Raw genomic sequence first — 24,266 nt, forward strand, 5'->3', positions numbered from 1 at the left:
TCTTAACTTCTTGTGCTACACATGCCAATAAAGGCACATATTATAGTGCCAAATTAATGGAGAGTGATATTTTGTTGAATGAGTGGACCCTTGGACCGAGATGAGGTTGAAGCTACTTGCAGAGAGGAGCTCTGCAGGTCCTTGGCATCCTGAGGAGACCCAACAGGACCTTCACCACCACCAGCCCACATTCCCCGCCAGTTGAACCCTTGAATGCCGGGGCAGGCTGGACTTAGGCGCAGGTCTCCAGTGATGAAGTTTTCCACGACGGACAGCAAACGAAAGGAGAGTCGAGACATTCGAAGGGTCCGGGCAGGCAGCTAGCAATGGAATTCAGCAGGCAGGTCGAGGCAAGTGGCGATCAAGCAAGTCCAGGAAACATACCAAGGTCAGGGAAGGCGGCAATCAAGCAAGGCCAGGAGGAGGTCCAAGGTCAGAGCCAAGAGTCAATCCAAGGAAAGACGAGACAAAGGGTCAGAGTATGAGGTGAGGAGCACGGAGTCACGCAACCAGCTACTCACACGAAGTTCGACCTGTTGCAGAGGCCAGGAGCAAGGGCAGGGCCTGGCCTTAAGTAGCTTTGGGAGTGCTGGCATCATCAGAGAGGACTGCGGAGGTTTTCCCGCCGCAGCCCCTTTAAGAAGAGGAGAGAGACGTGCGCCTAAGGGAATGCCGATTGGTGCAGAAAGTTGATGGCGTTGGCTGTGAGCCGCGAAGAAGAGGTGGAGCAGAGGCAGCGGCTGAGGGGCTAGCTGCATGTGCTGCAGGTTGGCGGCGCAGCTCCCGAGTGGTGTGGGGGAAACGCGGCGTTGAAAGGCGAGCGCGTCCAATCGCAGAGTCCCGTGGCCAGCATGTGCAACAGTACCTCCCTCCTCTAACCCCCCCCCCCTTGAGGGTTTAGGTTTCTTGGGATGAGAGGAGTGGAACTGCTTGAACAGGCTCTTGTCTAGAATGTTGGTGGTGGGTTCCTAAGAACTTTCTTCGGGACCATATCCCTCCCAGTATATCAAGTACTCCCACTTCTTGTTACGCTGGCGAACATCCAAAACCTCTCTAACTTGATATAATTGGTCGTCTTCTGAGGCGATCTCTAGGGGTTCCGGGATCCTTCGAGTAGCCCAAGACAGCACTAAGGGCTTGAGGAGGGAGACATGAAATACATTATGGATCCTTAGGGCCATAAGTAAGCATAATTGATATGTGACTGGCCCTATCTGCTGGATAACAGAGAAGGGTCCTATGTAGCGGGCTGCTAGCCGTATGGAGGGTATTCTAAGATGAATATGGCAGGTACTTAGCCAGACTTTGTCTCCAGGCTTGAATTGTGGGGCTACACGTTGATTCTCATTTGTGGTCTCTTTGGTTTTGATGGCAGCTTTCTGTAACATAGCTTTGGTTCGGGCCCATAGCTCCTGGAGTTTGCGGGCAGTCAGTTGAGCTGCTGGTGAAGCAACTGATAACAGGATAGGTATTGGGCGTACTGGTTTTCGTCCTTAGACAAATGGGAACGGAGAGGCCCCGGTGGCGGTGCTGGTGTGAAAGTTATGGGAGAATTCAGCCCACAATAAAAGGGTAGCCCAGTTGTCCTGACACTTGTTGATAATGGACCTCAGGAAAGTCTTGAGCATACGGTTCGTGCGTTCTGCCTGTCCATTAGCTTGGGGGTGATAAGCCGTAGTAAAGTCTAACTTGATATTGAACTTCTGGCAAAGAGAGTACCAATACTTCACTGTGAACTGGGTGCCTCGATCCAAAGAATGTGCTGGGGTAATCCATGTAGCCGGAAGATGTCGGTGGTAAACAATTTTGCCAGTTCTGATGCAGAAGGGAGACCAGGGAGAACCACAAAATGGGCTATTTTAGAAAAACGGTCGATAACGACCCAGATAACATGGCAACCGTTAGAGAGGGGGAGGTCCACCACAAAATCGGTGGACAAGTGGGTCCAGGGTGCCTCGGGGGCTGTTAACGGCTGTATCAGCCCCCAAGATCATTCCACCATATGTTTTTGTTGGGCGCAGGTAGGACAGGCGTCCACAGAGTCCTTGCCATTTCTCCGCATCCGCGGCCACCAGTAAAACTGCTGGAATAGTGCAAGAGTCCGGGCCCTGACCAGAATATCTTGCGGCACGAGAATCTTGAGACCATTCCAAAACTTTCTGACAGAGACGAAGGGATACGACAGTCTTTCCTGGGGGGAGGATGGTCATGGAAGCAGCTAGGAGAATCCGTGCTGGGTCAATGATATGACCCGGGGTTTCAGGTGAATCTTCTACTTCAAAAGACCGGGAAAAAGTGTCTGCTCGCAGGTTCTTGGTGGTCGGCCTATATCTTACCTCGAAATTGAATCGGGTGAAGAACAGGGACCGTCGGGCTTGACAAGCATTCAGGAGTATGGGGGAGGTGTTCTAGGATTTTGTGATCCATATATACTGTGATATGTTGTGCCCCCTCCAACCATTGTCACCATTCCTCTAAGGCCAGTTTTCTGGCTAGCAATTCTTTGTCTCCGATGCCATAGTTTCGCTCTGCCTGGGAGAACTTCTGGGAGAAGAAGGAGCAAGGTCAAAGACCTTCCTTGTCAGAGAGTTGGCTTAAAACCACCCCTACCCCCACAGAGAAGGTGTCTACTTCTAGAATGAAGGGTCATGTGGGTTCACTGTGGCGGAGGCATGGTTCCAGGAGGAAGGCTTGCTTGAGTTTAAGAAAGGCGGTATAGATCAAGAAGCTGGCCCTTTGGTGTTTGCTTCTTTCCTGGTAAGCACTGTAAGGGGTGCCACAATCTGTGAGTAGTTGGGAATAAAGTGTCTGTAGAAATTTGCGAACCCAAAAAACCTTTGTAAGGGACGGAGACAGAAGGGTTGCAGCCAGTTCAGGATACACTTTACTTTCTCAGGGTCCATGCGGAAGCCACTGCTTGAAATTATGTATCCCAGGAAGGGTAAGTTCTCCTTTTTGAAATGCATTTTTCCAGCTTGGCGAACAGCTTATGGGCCCGTAGTCTTTGGAGAACCTGGCGGACATCACGACAGTGGGAAGGGAGGTCTTTGGAGAAGATGAGAATGTCATCTAGATAGACCACCACACATTCAAATAGCAGGTCCCTGAAGATCTCATTCATCATGCTTTGGAATACGACAGGAACGTTGCATAAGCCAAAGCTCATGACCAGGTATTCGTAGTGTCCATCTTGCATATTAAATGCAGTCTTCCACTCGTCGCCTTGCTTGATCCAAACGAGGTTGCAGGCCCCACGCAGATCTAGCTTCATGAATATCCTGGCCCCTTACAGTCGATCTAGTAGATCAGAATAAGTGGCAGGTGATATCGGTCCTTCTTAGTGATAGCGTTTAGCCCCATGTAGTCAATACAGGGGCATAACATCCCATCCTTTTTGGTTACGAAGAAGAACCATGCACCTGCTGGAGACGTGGAGGGCCAGGTGAATCCCTTGTCGAGGTTCTCTTGGACATGTACTGGGACATGGCTTTGGTCTCTAGTAGGGATAGGGGATACACCCTACCTTGTGGCGGGGTAGTTCCAGGCAATAGATTAATAGCATAAAGGGGCAGTGCTTAGGCAAGATCTCTGCTGCCTGTTTGGAAAAAATGTCTGCAAAGTCATCATACTGCAGAGGCAGTCCCAGTGAGGTCGAGGTTGGTGGCACTGAGGGAGGAGGTGTGTTAGGAAGAAGGCACGCAGAGTGCCAATGAGGGCTCCACCTTATCAGCTGAAGGGTTCCCCAGTCGAACTGAGGAAAGTGCAGTTTAACCAGGGTAGATCCAGCACAATCGGATGTACAGCCTTCTTGATGATATGGAAGGTTATCTCTTCCCGATGTAATATGCCGGTGCGGAGCAGCAGTGGCGCCGTCATCTCAGTGATCCGCCCAGAGAAAGGTTATCTGGAAATGGAAGAGATGATGAGCGGTGGGTCCTTGGTAACCGTCTGTAGGGTCAGGCGGTCCACTAGAGCCTTCATGATGAAATTTCTTCCCGCACCGGAATTCATCAGCACAAGGATGGAAAATTGATTTTCATCCGTTGTTATCATTACAGGAAGCGTAAATTGGGGAGTGGGCAGTTTGTAGCCTAGGGTCATTTCCCCACTGATTCCTAGGCTCAGGCATTTCCCTGCCTTACAGGGCATTGGGCCAGCAGATGCCCCTTTCCAGCACAGTAAAAGCAGAGCCCCTGGGCACGGCGACTTTGCTTCTCTTTCAGCGAGAGATGGCTCTTCTCGAGCTGCATCGGTTCTTCTTGACTCCGGAGGTGGGATTCACCATGGGTAAAGGAGCGAGGGGGGTGTGAAAACGACAGTGCAAGTTGCATGTGTCTACACAGAACTCGTAATTCACGCGCTGTTTGCTGGAGGCGCCGATCGATCCTCCTGGCCAGGTCAATGAGGGCATCAAGCAATTCTGGCAGTTCCCGGGCTGCCAACCCATCTTTGATCCAAGAGGAGAGTCCTTCTAGAAAATTACTGCAGAGGCTGTCCTCTCTCCAATTTAACTCCATAGCCAAGGTACGAAATTCGATGGCATAGTCTGTTAGGGTTGTGGCTCCCTGTCGTAAATGCAGCAGATCTGACCCCACCATATCCAGACAGCTGGGCTTGTCGAAGACCTGCTTAAAGGCCTTGACGAACTGAGGCAGGTCTTGAAGCGGTGCATCTCCCCACTCCCATAGGAGGGAGGCCCACGCCAACGCCTTCCCATCAAGGAGAGAGAGGATGAAGGTCGTCTTGATAGAGTCGCTTAAGAACTGTGTGGGCTGCAGCGAGAAATGCATAAAAAACTGGTTTAAGAAACCCTAGCACAGCGTGAGGTCCCTTGAGTACCTAGGAGGTACCGGGAGATGAATAGTAGGCGCTACCGGTTTAGATGCAGGAGCTGCTGGTGCCGAGGTGCTTGTGATGGCAATAGTAACATCAAGACGGGCGCTGAGGCGTTCCATAGTGCCTGCCAGTGCCTCCAGAAATTGCTGCTGCTGCTGGATCTCTGTGCCAGGCCCGGAATGGCCTGCAGACTCGAGAGATCTGCTGGCTCCATGGCCTCTGCAAACTGTTGAATGAGTGGACGCTTGGACCGAGATGAGGTTGATACTACCTGCAGAGAGGAGCCCTGCAGGTCCTCGTTGTCGGCAGGCAGTATTGGTCGGTGCGGAGACCCAACAGGACCTTTACCAGCCCACATTCCCCGCAGGATGAACCCTTGGCTGCCGGAGCCGGCTGGACTTAGGCACAGGTCTCCGGTGATGAAGGTTCTCAAGACGGACGGCTGACTAAAGGAGAGTCGAGATATTCCAGGGGTCAGGGCAGGCAGCTAGCAATGGAATTCAGCAGGCGGCAATCAAGTGAGTTCAGAAAACGTACCAAGGTTGGGGCAGGTGGCGATCAAGCAAGTTCAGGAGGAGGTCAGAGCCAAGAGTCAAACCGAGGGAAGACGAGACAAAGGGTCAGAGTACGAGGTGAGGAGCACGGAGTCACGCAACAAGCTACTCGCACGGAGTTTGACCTGTTGCAGAGGCCAGGAGCAAGGGCAGGGCCTGGCCTTAAGTAGCTGGGGAGTGCTGGAGTCATCAGGGAGAACCGCGGAGGTTTTCCTGCCAAGGCCCCTTTAAGAGGAGGAGAGAGGCCTGTGCCTAAGGGAATGCCGACGGGTGCAGGAAGTCGGTGGCGTCTGCAGCGGCTCCGAGCTGCAAAGAAGAGGTGGAGCGGCGGCTTAGGGGCCGGCTGCATGTGCCACTGGTCGGCAGCAGTGGCTCCCAAGTGGTGTGGAGAGAACGCAGTGTTGAAAGATGAGTGCTGATGGCCTCGGAGTCCCGTGGCCAGCATGCACAACATATTTAAAGTACTGAATGAACTTTAGTAAAGCTCTCAATAAACAGACAGCTGTAATGTTGTTTTGTGTATCTTATGAAGAATCAAAATTAAACCATTGCAGAATACATGAGTAATTAAAATCCAAATATCATTCCAGGATTATTTGCCTATAAGAAAAGCAAATACTCATTAACTGTTGAGTTTAATCCTTGGAGGATATTTATATCCCAAAATGTAGGCACTAATGGAGTTTAATTAATCACAGTCATTGTATTTTATTAACAGAAGCTATGTGCTAGAGTATCCCAACTTCTATTTTAAGAGCAGGTGGCTTATACTCACACAACCCTAAAACAGGAGGAAGCAATAAAAGGACATTTTTGAGAGCTTTTAAATATCATTTACAGAGCAGTAATTCCATAAAGTTAATCTAAACCAAATGCTAATTTGCTTAGGAAAGGTTCTGACTGGGTTTATTGACACCCTGAAAAGTCTGTGCACACAAAATACTGTGTGAAACAAAACCATAAATGGCATATAATCTTATAGCAAAGGTTTATCATCCAAGATGATGTTTTCCTGCCTAAATTCAGATTAGGCTAGTTCTCTCTAAAGGTCATAAATCTTCCCCCCCCCCAAAAAAAAATTAGCAAAGAATAGGGCTTAGGACAAGAAACTGTACCTTATTCTTAATGTGCAGTTTGACAAAATCCCTGCCTTATTTACAGTAGATAGATATATAACTTCAGTGCACTTTGTTCAAAAACAGCAGAATTCTGTAAATAAATTCAGTCATCTGTGGGTAGCTCTATGTAAAGACAATGGAGCTGCCAGTAATATCATCAAGCTCCCTCAGACTGGCCACATATTACCAGGGGCAATATGCCACTTTTTGACAGTTTGCACTGTAGATGGATAAACACATTTCTTAAAACAAAAGAAGTACTGGAGATAAACAATATAGATCAAGAAGTGGGGTGGTGCTTTGATTGAGATGTGAGCACTTGGCTTTAGAAACTATGGGCCAGATTTTCAAAAGCATTTACTCGAGCAAAACTGGTTTTTGCTCAAGTAAATACACTTTACTCAAGTAAGTGGGCTTTTCAAAATTGCTACAATATATGCCATTGAATTGTCCATAGGATTTACTCAAGTAAATGCACTTTACTCGAGTAAATAGCTTTTGAAAATTGCTACGATAGTATGTCACATTTACATGCATAACTCCTTTGAAAATTACCCCCAATGTTTTGGCTTATAGTTTCCTGGCTGTGTCTGGCAAGTTGTGTCTGGCTGGAATGTTTTTTGAAAATGTTTCTTGGATATAACTTATTTAAGTGAATCCCCAAGCTAAGAAGTCAAAGAAGTTTTTAATAATCACTATTTGGATATTATTGGATGTGCGCTTGCATACAAAAAAGTCTTTCAAAAAAATGGTTGTGTGTTATTTTGAGACCCTTGATTAAAATTATCATAGCGGATGAGCACCGATAGTGACTTTCTATGAAAAGCTTACAGTGCCATTTTTTCGGTATCTTCTGCTATGATTCTATGAAGGTCTCTTAAGTTATCTCACTTGCTGATTGGTGGTTATTTTTTTTTATCTAAATTAATTTGTCTAAGTAAATATATTTGATAGTGATTTCCATTCAGTATTTTAGAAAAAAAGCTCAACCTCCATAATCCAAAGTCAACTTCCATAAAAAAAAGACAGTTGTAGTGTGTTTACATTTAAATATATACCAAAGACCATGTATAATTTAAATTTTCATTTTATTCAGTAATTTTTACTGTGTGTTTAGAGAAGAATATTCTAACACTGGTAGCAATCGCTAGAATCTCTTGAGTAAAATGTCAGTCTGCCAATAAAGTAATGTATCTTTTCAACAAAGTTATACTTTTTATTTTCTAGGGATTCTTAAAATAGCTAAATTTTTTTTTTATTTTTTTTTTTTTAACAATTTCTCCTTTTAGTGACTGAGCTGGTTGGATTGAAGCAGAGAAGAATTGTTGGTATTGTGATTCAGATGTTCTTCACTTTAGGAGTCATAATCCTTCCTGGGCTTGCTTACTTGATTCCAACATGGCAGGGTCTTCAGCTGGCAATTTCACTACCAAATTTCTTATTCCTGCTATATTATTGGTAATTTTTATTTTTATTATTTGTTTTGGTTGATGTAATGTTAATTTGCAGCATAAAACAAAAGTCAGAAATAAACTCCAAAAAGGCCTATTATCTTTGGAATCTATCCACATACAGTTGGGATTGCTGCTGTCATTTTTTATTTCTTATTTAACACTGGTAGCATGAATAGCCCTGTACAAGAAAAATATAAATGCATTATTTCTTAGCGTTCAGACAGAGATGGATCCAGAACTAGTGGGTTATGTACCTCTGCCAGCAGATAGAGACAGAGCAAAGCTGATGATACAGTATATATACCCCTGCACTGACATCAGCCTGCCAGTATTCTCCATCTCCAGCAAATGGTGGATGCACATCTCCCTACTGGGAATTGCATTGAAGTTTAATAAAAGGAGAAAGAAGGATAGAAATTTATTGCCCTGCTGTCCTAAGGTGATACCTTATGGTCCCTCCCTCAGTCGAGATTTCCTGAAGTGATTTCGGTGGATTCTTCCTCAGATGAGTGCCTTGGCATGGTAGCTGGTTTTTCCGGCGTGGACTTAGCTGTTTAAAAAAAAAAAATAATAAATAAATAAAAAACACTTGAAAGGCCAGAAGCCAAGCATGACGGTGAAGATCCATGCCCCCTTCCCCTGCAGCCGAAGACCGATTCCATTCTCGGCCAGGATGGGCTGAGCTCAGGTAAGGAGTTTAAAAAAAAAGGGAAAGAGGGATAGTTGATTTTAGGGATTCCTCTCCCCTTTGGTCTCCATGCATGGTGCTCCACTCTGTCGCCTGTTCCCTTCTCCGGGGGAGTTGGGGGAACTCAGCCAGCCTGGTAGATTGAGCAGTCTTTTTGACTAGGCCCCACTCTCAGGCTCAGAATTTTGCCATGTGGTAGGCTGTGGCAGCGTTCACGCGCTTTTCCATGGCAAGTAAGTCTGCCCTCTTCAGGACGTTGATTCACGCTGAATGCCAGCTGTGTGTCTATTAGTGTGCATAGCTGGACGCCCAGTTGGTCACCTATGGACGCACATTTGTGCACATAGGTGCCTAAGTGGACGCATAGGGGTGTGCATCAGGAGGTGGATGCTCAAGATTTTGGGCATCCAGCTGATACGTTATATTGGGCACCTAACTTTTGAATGCCTAAAATTTTCAAGTGATGAGCTCAGCTGGGCGCGTGCTCTTCTCGGAGTCAGTTTAGACTGTATGATTTCTTATGGCACCAATGCAAAGAAGCCTAAATGCCTTGCCCTGTGTGCTGCTTGCCATATTCAGCCATCTCAGCCTGGCATTCCCTCTATTTTGTGTCAGCACAGTTTGGAGGCTCTAGGAGACTTGTCTCTGTCTGATTTGGTTAAGTCTAGTCCTTTCCAGCTTATTGCGGGAATGGCAAAAGAGTTGCCAAAGATGTCACCTGGAATCAGGATTCCCCTAACTGGTTCCTCGGCGGAGGAAGGCACTTTATTGGGTGCAGTACCAACTCCCCTTGGTTTTGGCCTGAATCTGTTTTCCTTTTCTTGGGTAGAATCTTTTCTTCAGATGCAGTCGTTGGCCCCAGTTAATAGCAATTGAGTATCACGGATTGTCGACCCCTGCACACCTGGTGTTGCGGTAAGCGTTGGAGTTAATCTAGGCCTGCCGCGGGTCACTCCAATAGGCACCCAGCTGGCATGGATGACGAAACCATCCTTATTCCTTGGAGGATGGGGAAATTCCTCCATGGTTGGAGCCATATAGATCTATGTTAAGTTTCTTTCTTAGAGATGAGCTACTGGCTCTGATTTCCCAGACATTGAAGATGATGGGATTACCGGGGGATGAATCTATGTCTGAGCCTAAGATCCTATTTTGACTTCTTTTCATAAAGCCTTGTGTTTCTTTCCTATTATGGAGGCTATTCAAGAATTGATTGATCTTGAATGGTGCACCCCAGAAGATAATTTTAAAGGAGGTCAAACCTTGGAAAGGCTGAGCCCCTTGGATCCAGCTGCAAGGGAGCAGTTGCATTTTCTGATAGTGGATGCGCTGTCACCAAATGTATATCTATTCCCATGGAAGGGGGAGTGACATTGAAGGATGCTCAAGATAAAAGACTTGAGGCCATCCTTAAGCAAGCCTTTGAAGTAGTGGCAATGAATTTGCATATAGCTTCTTGTTACTCCCTGATGGCTCGCTCTTGCTTAAATCTTTCTCAGTAAGTCAACGGATTTGGTGTGAGTTCCAGGGCAGTGCTGGAATCAGCAGCCTCCTTTTTGGCACATGTGGACTGCAACCTGGTCCACATTTCACCCAGAGGGGTGGCTTCAGTAATAGCGGCCAGATGTCAGCTATGGCTCAGGAATTGGTCATCCGATCCAATTTCAAAGTCTAATCTTGCTAAATAACCTTTCACTCTTGTTTGGGAGTGAGCTGGAGAAAATGGCCAATAAGTGGGGTGAAGCTCAGAATCCTTGGTTACCAGAGGATAAGAAGCAGATGCTGTCCTCCTTCTACATGAGAGGTCCTGTGAGGGGTTTCAGATGTTTTTATCCTTTGTAACGGAGTGGCTTTTCAGAGGACTTTACCCTTGGACAAGACTCTGTCTTTTCAATGCAGAAAACCCAGAAAAGGTGCAGGCTCAGATAGTTGTGCCCCCCGAGCCACTCAGTGAAGATGTGCCTACCCATCCCAGGAACAAGAGATAACAGTCTCCTGTCTTTCTTTTTATCAGAGGAGGGTCAAAATCATGTTAGACCAATGTGTGCCGGAGGTGATAAGAGACTGTTACACGCTGGAGTTTCTCCATGTTCCTTGGAACGTCTTCATGGTGCCTCCATGCAACTCTCCACAGAAGAGACGAAACAATGGAGTGTACGTTATCAAGACTCCTCAGTCTGTGGGCTGTAGTCCCAGTGCCAAGGTTTCAAGAAAACATGGGCCGATATTCCATTTACTTCATTGTGCCAAAGAAGGAAGACTCCTATCACCCCGTACCAGATCTCAAGGGAGTTAACCATCATTTGCGGGCAACTAATTTTTGCATTGAAGCCTTACGCTCAGTAATAATGGCAGTAAAGTCAGAGGAATTTCTGACGTCACTGGAATTATCAGAAGTGCACCTTCATATTCCCATCCAACTTGAGCATCAGCAATTTCTACGATTCATTGTGTTAGGTAGACATTATCAGTTCTGGGCACTACCTTTCATCCTGGCCACCGCGCCCAGAACCTTTTTCAAAGTTATGCTGGTGGTTTTGGCAGTGTTAAGAAAGAATGGCATTCTGGTTCACCCGTACTTTGACGATTGGCTGGTTCACATCAAGAGCCTGGAAGAGAAACGTCAGGTCTCATGCAAGGTGATTGTGATAAATTGCAGGAAGACCTTGTGAGACTGGAAAATTGGGCATCCAAATGGCAGATGAAATTTAATGTGGATAAGTGCAAGGTGATGCATATAGGGAAAAATAACCCATGCTATAATTACACAATGTTGGGTTCCATATTAGGTGCTACAACCCAAGAAAGAGATCTAGGTGTCATAGTGGATAACACATTGAAATCGTCTGTACAGTGTGCTGCGGCAGTCAAAAAAGCAAACAGAATGTTGGGAATTATTAGAAAGGGAATGGTGAATAAAACGGAAAATGTCATAATGCCTCTGTATCGCTCCATGGTGAGACCGCACCTTGAATACTGTGTACAATTCTGGTCGCCGCATCTCAAAAAAGATATAATTGCGATGGAGAAGGTACAGAGAAGGGCTACCAAAATGATAAGGGTAATGGAACAACTCCCCTATGAGGAAAGACTAAAGAGGTTAGGACTTTTCAGCTTGGAGAAGAGACGACTGAGGGGGGATATGATAGAGGTGTTTAAAATCATGAGAGGTCTAGAACGGGTAGATGTGAATCGGTTATTTACTCTTTCGGATAGTAGAAAGACTAGGGGGCACTCCATGAAGTTAGCATGGGGCACATTTAAAACTAATCATAGAAAGTTCTTTTTTACTCAACGCACAATTAAACTTGGAATTTGTTGCCAGAGGATGTGGTTAGTGCAGTTAGTATAGCTGTGTTTAAAAAAGGATTGGATAAGTTCTTGGAGGAGAAGTCCATTAACTGCTATTAAGTTCACTTAGAGAATAGCCCCTGCCATTAGCAATGGTTACATGGAATAGACTTAGTTTTTTGGGTACTTGCCAGGTTCTTATGGCCTGGATTGGCCACTGTTGGAAACAAGATGCTGAGCTTGATGGACCCTTGGTCTGACCCAGTATGGCATTTTCTTATGTTCTTATGATTTCCTTATTTCAGGAGCTAGGCTGGGTCGTGAACTTGGCTAAGAGCAAGCTGCAGCCATCCTAAACACTGGAGTACCTAGGTGTTCACTTTGACACGAAGCAAAGCAGGGTGTTCCTGCCGGAAAGCCACATTCAGAAGCTAATGGCGCAGGTGCGATTATTGACAGAATCTGTGCACCCATCTATGTGGTCTTATCTACAGGTGCTTGGATCATTGTAGCCACCCTAGGGATATTTGCATGAACAAGGGCACATATTTGTCCTCTTCAGCACACCCTGCTGATTCGTTGGAGTCCTCAGTCTCACTGCTATTTGATTCGGCTTCACCTTCCGATGAAAATTGGCATACAGTTGCAGTGGTGGTTGCAAGTGGACCATTTAAGGAAAGGGGTTTTCCTACATTCACCAGACTGGCTAGTACTCACAACAGATATGAGCCTCCAGGGATGTGGAGCCCACTTTCAGAAGTTAAAGGCACAAGGGCACTGGAGTACAGAAGAGACTCTCTGGAGCATCAATTGCCTGGAAGCCCGGGCCATCCAGTTGGCATGCTTATGATTTGTGGACTGATTACAGGGTCGAGCGATCCAGATAATGTCGGACAGTGCCATGATAGTGGCTTACATCAATCGCCAGGGAGGAACCAAGAGCCAGCAAGAGTCGCAGGAAATAGTCTAATTCATGGAATGGACAGAAGTGCATCTTCAGGAGATCTCAGCCTCCCACATTGCAGGAAAAGACAATGTAAGAGCTGACTTTCTCAGCAGACAGAGTCTGGACCCAGGAGAATGGACCTTCTGGCGACATCTCACAGTGTGAAGATTTCTCGCTACTTCAGTCACAGGAGAGACCAAAGCTCCTTGGGCATCAATGCCGGTGGACAAGCTTCTTTTTTTTTTTTTTTTTTTTTTTTTTAATTCTTTATTTATTGCTTTTTATCTTTAATACAATAAACAAACTTACACTGGAAAATTGTCTTGAATGTCAGAATTAAATACATATCAAATTACAGTTTCTTGAAACATCTTTATCTTTCATCTTTCATTCAAGATATTTTAAGGAAATAAAGTGGATACTTCAAAATATTGAATGGTAATAAGGATAAAAAAAAAGACATAACAAAGAAAATATACATCTGTCTAAGACCTAATTTTGTCTTGCTGGTCATTAATCACGAGGAGATCTTTGAGACCCTGTGGATCATGGAATACATAGATTTTCCCTTCCAATTTAATAATGCATTTGCAGGGATACTTCAATGTAAAATTCCCCCCTTTTTCTTGCACTATTTTCCTATATTGTAGGAAGTTCCTCCTACGAATTTGAGTATTTTTAACAAGATCTGGGAAAACCCACACCTTTTGACCGTAAAAAGTTAGGAGTCTATTACGAAAGAAAAATTTCATTGTGTTGTCCCTATCTGAAGCAAAAGCAAATTGCACTAAAAGGGTTTCCCTTGTTTTTATTTCAATATCCTCCTGAGATTTTTGTAGGAGGTCGGATAAGTCTATGGAATTTTCCCCAACTTCTATCTCTTTACCATTTTTAACTTGATGTTCTAAATCACATTCTTTTTTCCTTACTCCCAAATAGAAAGCCTTTACAATTACTGGCATACATTTCTCGGGTATTTTTAAAACTTGATTTAAGTAGCTCTTAAACAACTCAATAGGATCCATTTTTCTTATCACTGGGAAATTATTAATTCTTAAATTTAAAGATCTAACTGTATTTTCTAAGTTTTCCAGTCTTAAATCTACTTCATTCTCCTTTACCATCTGATGACATTGAATTTTTTCAACCTGGAGTATCCTTTTATCCATGACTTTCATTTCTTCTCTTTGTTTTCCCAGCTCTGTTGTATGTTGAGCTAGTGAGTTAGAAGTTTTAATAGCTACTTCCGTCAATTTATTTAAAGAAACATCTAACTTTTCCATGTAATTCCATAAGCTCTCTAATGTTACATTTACAGGTTTACTTGGTAAAGTATCTATTTTAATTATCACTTCAATCTTTTCTTTATTGCTATTGATAGGGTCAACATTTCTTGGCGTACTAAATTCCCTCTGTATTTGTGTAAAGTTTTCCAACATTTCCATTGATTTTTTGTCACGTTTTTCCTGGTCAATGGGGTTCATTTTCTCAATTTGTTTTTCCAATCCCTCTCTAAAATCCACAGAGCTCACATTTTCCTCTAATAAACCACTCGGGTTTTCTGGGGAGAATCCTTCCCCTTTCCCAGGTGGAGATGGAGGAACCGGCGCCCCAGGGCTCAATGATATTTCAGTGGCCAGGGAGGTAGCACTCCATTCCAGTGCTATCCCTCCAGCGGCCTGCCCTACCGGGGTATTCAATGGGTCTAACCAATCCAGCACAGTTTTTTGTCCAGTAAAAGTATCAGCCACATCACTTGAAGGCTTTATTTTCGCCTTCCTTTTCGTGTGTGGCATTTTGAACAATAATAAACCAGGAATCTAATCAGGGACAAACTTGTGTTGGAGGTTCGATGTATATATTTACTTAAGAAGGATCCACTTTGGAGATCGTGAGGAGAGATAGAATGAATTCAGTCCTACCTGGGGGAGCGCCGTTGTACCAGGGGTCTGTATCCATATCCGTAGCCAATAAAGCAGGAAATATGTCCAGTACAACTAGGTTAGCTTATCCCGGCGAATCTCGGCGAAGTCCGGCAAAGTCCTTCTCGACAGTGCGCCCCTTTAGCGCGCGCGGCTTCAGCAGTGCACCGGCGTCGTCTGCGCGCCGCTGTAGGTTCTCTTAAGTAGGCAGGACTTCCGGGTTCGCCCCTAGTACACACCCCTCCGGCGTCAACAGGAAAAAATTACAGCTGTAGATGGTTTCAGGCTCCGTTCGGGCAGCACTCTCCTACCCTCGGGCTCAAGCAGCTGCAATAAAGGTAAACGTCCACTCTCCTCACGACCCCGGTGGACAAGCTTCTATATACCTTTCCCCCATGGCACATGTTAGGTAGAATCATTTGGAGGATCAAGAATTACTTGGGGATGGTACTTCTGGTGGCACCAGCTTGTCCCAGGAGGCCATGGTATGCAAACCTGCAAAGGCTCCTGGTAGATCCTCCCATCCAATTACTGGTTCACAGGGATCTGCTGTGACAGGGCCCTGTTATTCATGAAGATCCGACTTGATTTTTTTTTACGGTATGGTGCTTGAGAGGGATCGGATGCTGAGGCGTGGATATTCCACTGCGGTGATTGCTACTTTGCTATGAGCAAGAAAGTTCTCCTCTTTCTTAGCCTATGTGAGGGTCAGTGAGGATCAAGGGGTCTTTCCTCATTCGGTTAAGATTCTGCTCATTCTGGAGTTTCTGCAGGATGAACTTAAAAAAAAAAAAAAAAAGGAGGGTTGGCCCTTAATTCATTGAGGGCCGGATTTTAAATGCCCTGCGCACGTAAATCCGGCCAGATTTACGCACGCAGGGCCCTCGCGCACCGGCACGCCTATTTTGCATAGGCCACCGGCGCGCGCACAGCCCCCGGGACGCGCGTAAGTCCCGGGGCTTCGTAAAAGGGGTGGGGAGGGGGCGTGTCCAAGGTGGGACCGGAGTCAGGGGGCAGTTCGGGGCGGGACCGGGGGCGTGGTGCCGGCCCGGGGGTGTGGTCGAGGCCTCCGGACCAGCCCCCGGGTCGGGTGATGGCGCGCCAGCAGCCCGCTGGCGCGCGCAGGCATAAATCTGGCAACAAAGGTGGGGGGGGGTTTAGATAGGGCCGGGGGGATGGGTTAGGTAGGGGAAGGAAGGGGAAGGTGGGGGGAGGGCGAAGGAAAGTTCCCTCCAAGGCCGCTCCGATTTTGTTCCAGGCAACGCACGCCGGGCTCGGCGTGCGCAGGTTGCACAAATGTGCACCCCCTTGCGCGCGCCGACCCCGGATTTTATAAGATACGCGCGGCTACGTGCGTATCTTATAAAATCTAGCCTGGTGCGCGAACAAAAGTACGCCCTCGCGCAAATTTATAAAATCTACCCCAATAAGTACAGGTGGCGGCCCTCTGCTGTTTTCGAGGTCAGGTAAATGGTGGACCTTTGTCGGCTCTTCCAGATGTGGCTCGCTTCTTAAAATGTGTAAGCATATTCGTCCTCCCCTGCAGTTGCCTGTACCTTTGTGGAGTCTTAATCTGTTTTTTGGATTCTTGGTGGGTTCCACCTTTTGACTGCTGCGTAGCCTCTCCTTGAAATAACTTATGTTGAAAACAGTGTTTTTTGTGGCAGTTTGTCCTGAATGAAGAATCTCCGAACTGCAGGCATTTTCTTGCTAGGAGCCATTCCAGAGAGTGGCTCTGGGGGCGATACAGATACGTACTGTTCCATCTTTTTTACCAAAGGTAGTCTCGGATTTTCATTTGAATCATTCAGTTTTCCCGCCTTCTCTGGACAGAGAGAGAGGTGTGGTAGAATATTGCCTGTTATGATGCTTAGATGTTAAAAGGCATATTGTGAGGTATTTGGAAGTTTCTGGAACACTCAGGAAGATGGACCAACAGTTTATACTCCATAGTAGGAGTAAATAGGGCAAACTGGCGTCGTGGGCTACAATAGCCCGCTGGATTAAAGAGGTAGTCGTGACCGCGTATGTGGATGCTGAGCAGCTGTTGCCTAGTCAGGTTAGGGCTTATTACCCTAAGGCTCAGGCAGTGTCATGGGCAGAGATTAGATTGTTGTCTCCCATCAAGATTTGCCAAGCTGCGACGTGGTCCTCCTTACATACCTTTTCCAGGCATTATCTCCTGGATGTTCAGGCCCGGGAGGACATAACCTTTGCATTTACAGTGCTAGTTGGACTGCAGGTTTTCATGGGTAATGATTCAGATGGACTGAACCAAATCACAGAAAACGTAGAAGATGTGGTAGGCCTGATTGACAAACTGAGGAGTAGTAAATCACCATACGGGATGGTATACACCACAGGGTTCTGAAGGAACTAAAAAATGAAATTTCAGATCTATTAGTAAACATTTGTAACTTATCATTAAAGTCATCTATTGTACCCGACGACTGGAGGGTGGCTAGTGTTACCCCAATATTTAAAAAGGGATCCTGGGGCGATCCGGAAAACTACAGACCAGTTAGCCTGACTTCAGTGCCAGGAAAAATAGTGGAAAGTGTTCTAAAGATCAAAATCACAGAACATATAGAAAGGCATGGTTTAATTGAACAAAGTCAGCATGATGTTGCCCAAGGCAAGTCTTACCTCACAAATCTGCTTCACTTTTTTGAAGGGGTTAATAAACATGTAGATAGAGGTGAACCAGTAGATGTAGTGTAATTGGATTTTCAGAAGGGAAGGCATTTGACAAAGTTCCTCAAGAGAGGCTTCTAGGAAAAGTAAAAAGTCATGGGATAGGTGGCAAAGTCCTTTCATGGATTACAAACTGGTTAAAAGACTGGAAATAGAGAGAGTAGGATTAAATGGACAATTTTCTCAGTGGAGGGAGTGGGCAGTGGAGTGCCTCAGGCATCTGTACTGGGACCCGTGCTTTTCAATATATTTAGTAATAGATTAGTTAAATCACAAGCAGATTTTGATAAATTGCAGGAGGACCTTGTGAGACTGGAAAATTGGGCATCCAAATGGCTGATGAAATTTAATGTGGAAAACTGCAAGGTAATACATATAGGGAAAAATAACCCATGCTATAGTTACATGATGTTAGGTTCCATATTAGGAGCTACCACCCAGGAAAAAGATCTAGGCGTCATAGTGGATAATTCATTGAAATTGTTGGCTCAGTTTGCTACAGCAGTCAAAAAATCAAACAATGTTAGGAATTATTAGGAAGGGAATGGTGAATAAAATGGAAAATGTCATAATACCTCTGTATCGCTTCATGGTGAGATCACAGTTTGAATACTGTGTACAATTTTGGTCACCGCATCTCAAAAAAGATATAGTTGCGATGGAGAAGATACAGAGAAGAGCAACCAAAATGATAAAGGGGATGGAACAGCTCCCCTATGAGGAAAGACTAAAGAGGTTAGGCTGTTCATCTTGGAGAAGAGACAGCTGAGGGGGGATATGATAGAAGTGTTTAAAATCATGAGAGGTCTAGAACAGGTAAATGTGAATCGGTTATTTACTGTTTCGGATAATAGAAGGACTAGGGGGAACTCCATAAAGTTAGCATGTAGCACATTTAAAACTAATCGGAGAAAATTCTTTTTCACTCAATGCACAATTAAACTCTGGAATTTGTTGCCAGAGGATGTGGTTAGTGCAATTAGTGTAGGTGGGTTTAAAATAGCTTGGATAATTTGTTGGAGGAGAAGTCCTTTAACTGCTATTAATCAGGTTGACTTAGAAAATAGCCACTGCTATTACTAGCATCAGTAGCATGGGATATACTTAGTTTTTGGGTACTTGCCAGATACTTGTAGCCTGGATTGGCCACTGTTGGAAACAGGATGCTGGGCTTGATGGACCCTTGTCTGACCCAGTATGGCATGTTCTTATGTCTCTAGCTGATGATGGATGAATCAGTCTTTGACTGTGTTGACTTCTCCAGGCAGGATACTCTTTTCCTTGACACCTCCTAATACACAGATCACAGGTCCACCAATTTCTACAAGAATGCCTTTCTCTCATGATCTCTTTCTCTACAGAACTTCCCAGGAACTCCCCTCCTGGAATTCTTCTCAGTGGGAGACAGGTCCTATGGAGCCCCTCAATGGGAGAGGGCTCTAAGAATACTAGGACTGTAAGGCTTGGAATCCTTACTCCAGCTAAACTCTCAGCAATACAATCATGATGACTTCCCTACTGGGAGCAGGGGCTTTTTTACCACTATTTTTCTCCAGTTGGGAGTGGTGCTCCTCCTTACAACACTGATACTACTCTGATATCACCATAGGGCAAAACCCGGTGAGAGCTCTGTCATTCTGAGGGCTCTCAGATTAGCTGAAGTCACATTCTGCATGCTTGTAAATGGCAAAGAACCTAGAGGGGAAGGAAGATTTTAACACCATATTACACAAAGAAGCAACATGGGACCTAGAGAGAGCAGAGAACAGGAGGGCACAGTAGTACAAATATTGTCTAGGTAAGGATTAGGGTTTGAGTTGTGGAAAAGTAAAGAAAGGGATAAACTTATTCAGCTTTCTATATTCAGCAGCACAGCCACCCTGCTGAATACCTTTGCCAAGTTAGCCAGATAAGTTTTTCTGGCTAAGTTGTGTGGCCAAATAGCAGAAAATATTGGCCCCTTAGTCAAAGACTTACAAAAGACTGCAAGTAAAGGAGCGATGCTGCTAGTGGGAGACTTGAATCTGCTGAATGTTTACTGGAGCATCCCATTGGCAGAAAGAAAAACTGAACATAAGAACATAAGAAATTGCCATGCTGGGTCAGACCAAGGGTCCATCAAGCCCAGCATCCTGTTTCCAACAGAGGCCAAACCAGGCCACAAGAACCTGGCAATTACCCAAACACTAAGAAGATTCCATGCTACTGATGCAATTAATAGCAGTGGCTATTCCCTAAGTAAATTTGATTAATAGCTGTTAATGGACTTCTCCTCCAAGAACTTATCCAAACCTTTTTTGAACCCAGCTACACTAACTGTAATAACCACATCCTCTGGCAACAAATTCCAGAGCTTTATTGTGCGTTGAGTGAAAAAGAATTTTCTCCGATTAGTCTTAAATGTGCTACTTGCTAACTTCATGGAATGCCCCCTTGTCCTTCTATTATTTGAAAGTGTAAATAACCGATTCACATCTACCCGTTCAAGACCTCTCATGATCTTAAAGACCTCTATCATATCCCCCCTCAGCTGTCTCTTCTCCAAACTGAACAGCCCTAACCTCTTCAGCCTTTCCTCATAGGGGAGCTGTTCCCTGAGATGTCCCTTCTTGGGTGCTCTCCTTAGACAAATGGTTACAGAGTCCAGGTGAGAGGGGACAATTGGTCCTGGTACATAACAAATGGAGAAAGTGGCTCTAACATCCAAGAAGATAATCACCTGACCCTCAACAATTATCAAGACAGCTTGGTCTAATACAAAATAGATGGGCTACACAAAGCTCATGGTCTTTGACTTCTAGAATACAAAATTTGTTAAAAGGAGGGAATAAGTTAAGGTGGCATTAGCAGAGTGGGAAGAATTTTATGAAGTAGAGCAGTGAACTAAACTAAAAAGAGCCATGGCAAGGACAACAAATCGTTATATTCAAATAGTAAATTAAAATAAGATGAAAATAAAGAGCAATATGGTCTTCAAAAGAGGTGGCTGAAAAGCAAAAAAGATTAGCGTTCAAAAGTATGTTTTTCATAAAGAAGAGAGGACAGGGAAGAATATCCAGGAGAGCTGAGAGAAGCAGGAAAAACATAGAAGAGCAAAGGCACAAGAGTAGAAAAAAATAAGTAATGCAGTAACATAAGACGGCAATGAGAAATTAAGACTTACCTGATAATTTCCTTTTCCTTAGAATAGTCAGATGAATCCAGAACCAGTGGGTTATGCACCTCTACCAGCAGATGAAGAAGGAGCAAAGCTGACATCATAGTATATATTCTACTGCAGTGACATCAGCCTGCCAGTATTCTCTTCAAAAGCCAAGTGAGGACATGCTACAAAAACTTGATCAATAAAAGATAACCATTTCTGTACTCAGCCAACAGGAAACATTGAGCTCAGACAAAGAACATATTAACACTAGTCTAGGGACTGGACTAGCCCTTACTAGTAACCCTTGGAAAACGTAGCCATGCAGGAGGACCATAGCACAATTGTTTGGCAGCCAAGGGCGGGAAGTTGGATTCATCTGACTATCCTAAAGAAAAGGAAATTATCAGATAAGTAGTAATTTCTCATTTCTTAGTGTCTAGTCAGATGAATCCAGAACCAGTGGGATGTACCCAAACTACTGCCAAATAGGGTGGGAGGCTGCCCATGGTCCAGTCAAAACCGCACATGCAAAGGCTGCATCCTCTCGAGCCTGCACATCCAGACGAGAATAAATGGAAAAGGTGTGTAAGGAGGACCTCGTCGTAGCTTGTCAAATGTCGACGGGCAACAATCTAACCTTCTCCCATGACGCTGGCTGAGCCCTAGTAGAAAGAACCCTAATCTGACTAGGCAATGTCTGTTCTGCATTCACATATGCGGTCGTGACCACCTCTTTAATCCAGCAAGCTATTGTAGCCCGCGAAGCCGGCTCACCCTGTTTACTACCACCATGGAGGAAAAACAGGCGATCTGTCTTCCGGAAAGGTTTAGAAACCTCCAGATACCTTACGATATGTCTCTTGACATGCAAGTGTCACAACAGGTGAAATTCCTCAGCATTTCTTTCCCTATCCAGAGACAGCAGGGAAATGGACTGATTCAAATGAAAATGTGAGACCATTTTTGGCAAAAAGGAAGGAACAGTATGCAGCTGCATCGCCCCTGGAGTTAATCAGAGGAACGGCTCTTGGCAAGACAAGGCCTGCATCTCAGAAATTCGACGCACAGAAGAAATGCAGGTCAGTAACTGCAAGGAAAGTTTATGCATTGGTTTAAATTTAGGGTCCACTAAGAAATCCAAAACTAGATTAAGACTCCACGAGGGCACTGTTAACCGCAAGGGAGGACGAAGATGCTTCACTCCTTTCAAGAAACGGGTCACATCCAGATGAGCTGACAAGGGACCACCATTTCCTTGATCCCTGAAACAAGCAAGAGCTGCTATTTGTACCTTTAAGAAATTAAGGGCCAACCCTTTATTCAATCCATCCTGCAAAAATTCCAAAATGAGCGGGATCTTAACCAAATGAGGAAGAACACCTGGATCTTCACACTAAGCCTCAAACACTCATCAAACCCTTACGTAGGCCAAAGAAGTGGAGAACTTTCTTGCTCGTAGCAAGTTGGCAATCACCGCAGTAGAATATCCTCGCTTCAGCAAGCAAGCCCTCTCAAGGGCCATACCGTAAGACAAAATTTAGTCTGATCTTTGTGAAAAACAGGTCCCTACCGCAACAGATTCCTGTGTGCCAGAAACCGGAAGTGGGAATCTACCAGGAACCTTCACAGATCCCTCTACCATGGTCTCCTGGGCCGATCTGGTGCTACTAGAAGCACCAACGCTCTTGACCCTTGACCCTACGAACCATTCTGCCCAACATGGACCACAGGGGAAAGGCATACAGCAACTTGTTCTCCAGTCATTTCTGCACGAGAGCATTGATACCCAAGGACTTCAGATCTCTTCTGCAACTAGAGAATGGAGGAACCCGCATTTTGAGAAGTCGCCAGCAGGTCTAGAAACAGAAGGCCCCAGTGATCTACTATCACTTGAAACGCCTTGACTGACAATACTCATTCTCCTGGATCCAGACTCTCCCTGCTGAGAAATTCTGCTCTCACATTGTCTTTTCCTGCAGTGTGTGAGGCTGAGATCTCCTGATTATGTACTTCTGCCCATTCCATAAGTTGGTCTATCTCCTGTGACACTTGCTGGCTCTTGCGCCCTCCCTGCTGATTGATGTAAGCCACAGTCGTTCCATTGTCCAATATTATCCGGACCGCTCAACCCTGCAACCTGCCACTGAACTGCAAACACACCATCTGGGCCACTCGGGGTTGAATAGTCCTGGGACTGTAGGCTCCAACAAGATAGCAGGGAGCGCTGAAGAGGATGCATTTGTGCCCTCCCCCATGGCACCACTTCCAGGGTTGCTGCCATCAAACCGAGTACCTGCAGATAGGACCACACTGTCGGGCATATAGTATTTATCAATCAACACACATGCACCATCTTCTGAATACAAGGTTCAGCAGGAAAACCCTTTCCTGCTCCATGTCAAACCGAACACCAGGATAGTCTAGTGACTGAGAAGGCTGAAGATTGCTCTTGGTGAGATTCACCACCAACCAAGCTCTTGCAACAGGAAAATCACCTTGCAGGTCACCAGATGGCTCTCTTCGAGAGACTTGGCCCAAATCAGCCAGTTGTCCAAATACGAGTGTACCAGGATCCCATCCTTTTTCAACTCTGCCGCCACCACCACCATAACCTTGGAAAAGGTTCTGGGTACGGTGGCCAGACCAAAAGGCAGCACCCAAACTGATAATGACATCCCAAAACCGTGAATCGCAGAAAACATTGGTGCTCTAGTCAGAGGGGAATATGGAGATATGCCTCAGGTCCATGGAGGTCAGAAATTCCCCGACTGCATTATCATTGAGCACAATGTTTCCATGCAGAGATGAGCCACTCACAAATGACGGTTGACCCCTTTGAGGTCCAGGATGGGGACTAAAGGTGCCCTCCTTCTTGGGCATAATGAAATAAATGGATATCGACCCATATATACTTGAGATGTAGGCACTGGAACACAGCCCTCAGACTCAGGAGCCTTGACAATGTACACTCCACTGCCTGCTTCTTCTGCGGGGAGTGGCAGGGAGATACGATGGACACTTCATGAGGAACACTGCGAAACTCCAGCATTTTTCTCTCTAGTATCTCCTCCAGTACAAGGTGGTCTGATGTGATTTCGACACTCCACTGCCTGCTTCTTCTGCGGGGAGTGGCAGGGAGATACGATGGACACTTCATGAGGAACACTGCGAAACTCCAGCATTTATCTCTCTAGTATCTCCTCCAGTACAAGGTGGTCTGATGTGATTTCGACCCACCTCTGATAAAAGAGGGAGAGGTGCCCCCCCCATCTCCTGTTCCCAGGGGTGGGTCAGCAAACCTTCATTGGGAGGCTTGTGAGGTTCCACTTCCTGAGCCCGCATCTTGGCTGTCTGGGATGAAAGGACTGAGACCTACCGAAAGGTCGAGTCCTCTGAAAGGTCGCTTCTCTGTAGGGTAGAAAATGCTTGGATGCCCTGGCATAACCTCTCATGCCAAAGGAACGTGATGTCTGCTTCTTATCCTCTAGCAACCGAGGAACCAAGGATTCACCTCACTTACTGGCCAGTTTCTCCAGCTCGCTTCCAATCAAGAGTGAGCCTTTAAAGGGCAATTTCATAAGGTTAGCCTTGGAGGTCTCATTGGCTGACCAATTTCTT

The 24,266-nt window shown here is 45.5% G+C and overlaps 1 protein-coding gene across 6 annotated transcripts in view; it reads left to right on the forward strand.

The window, feature by feature from the left end:
- SLC22A3 (solute carrier family 22 member 3) overlaps nucleotides 1–24,266 on the forward strand; it is a 265,603-nt gene that overhangs the window by 88,857 nt on the left and 152,480 nt on the right. For 5 of the 6 annotated variants that reach the window (XM_029594088.1, XM_029594093.1, XM_029594091.1 and 2 more), the window contains exon 4: nucleotides 7,798–7,966. The exons of the other annotated variant lie outside the window; for it this stretch is intronic. In XM_029594088.1, coding sequence (XP_029449948.1) covers nucleotides 7,798–7,966 — 169 coding nt within the window. The remainder of the gene's footprint in view (nucleotides 1–7,797; nucleotides 7,967–24,266) is intronic. 6 annotated transcript variants of the gene reach the window in all.

The sequence above is a fragment of the Rhinatrema bivittatum genome, chromosome 3, assembly GCF_901001135.1.
Source record: "Rhinatrema bivittatum chromosome 3, aRhiBiv1.1, whole genome shotgun sequence".
Lineage (NCBI taxonomy): Eukaryota > Metazoa > Chordata > Amphibia > Gymnophiona > Rhinatrematidae > Rhinatrema > Rhinatrema bivittatum.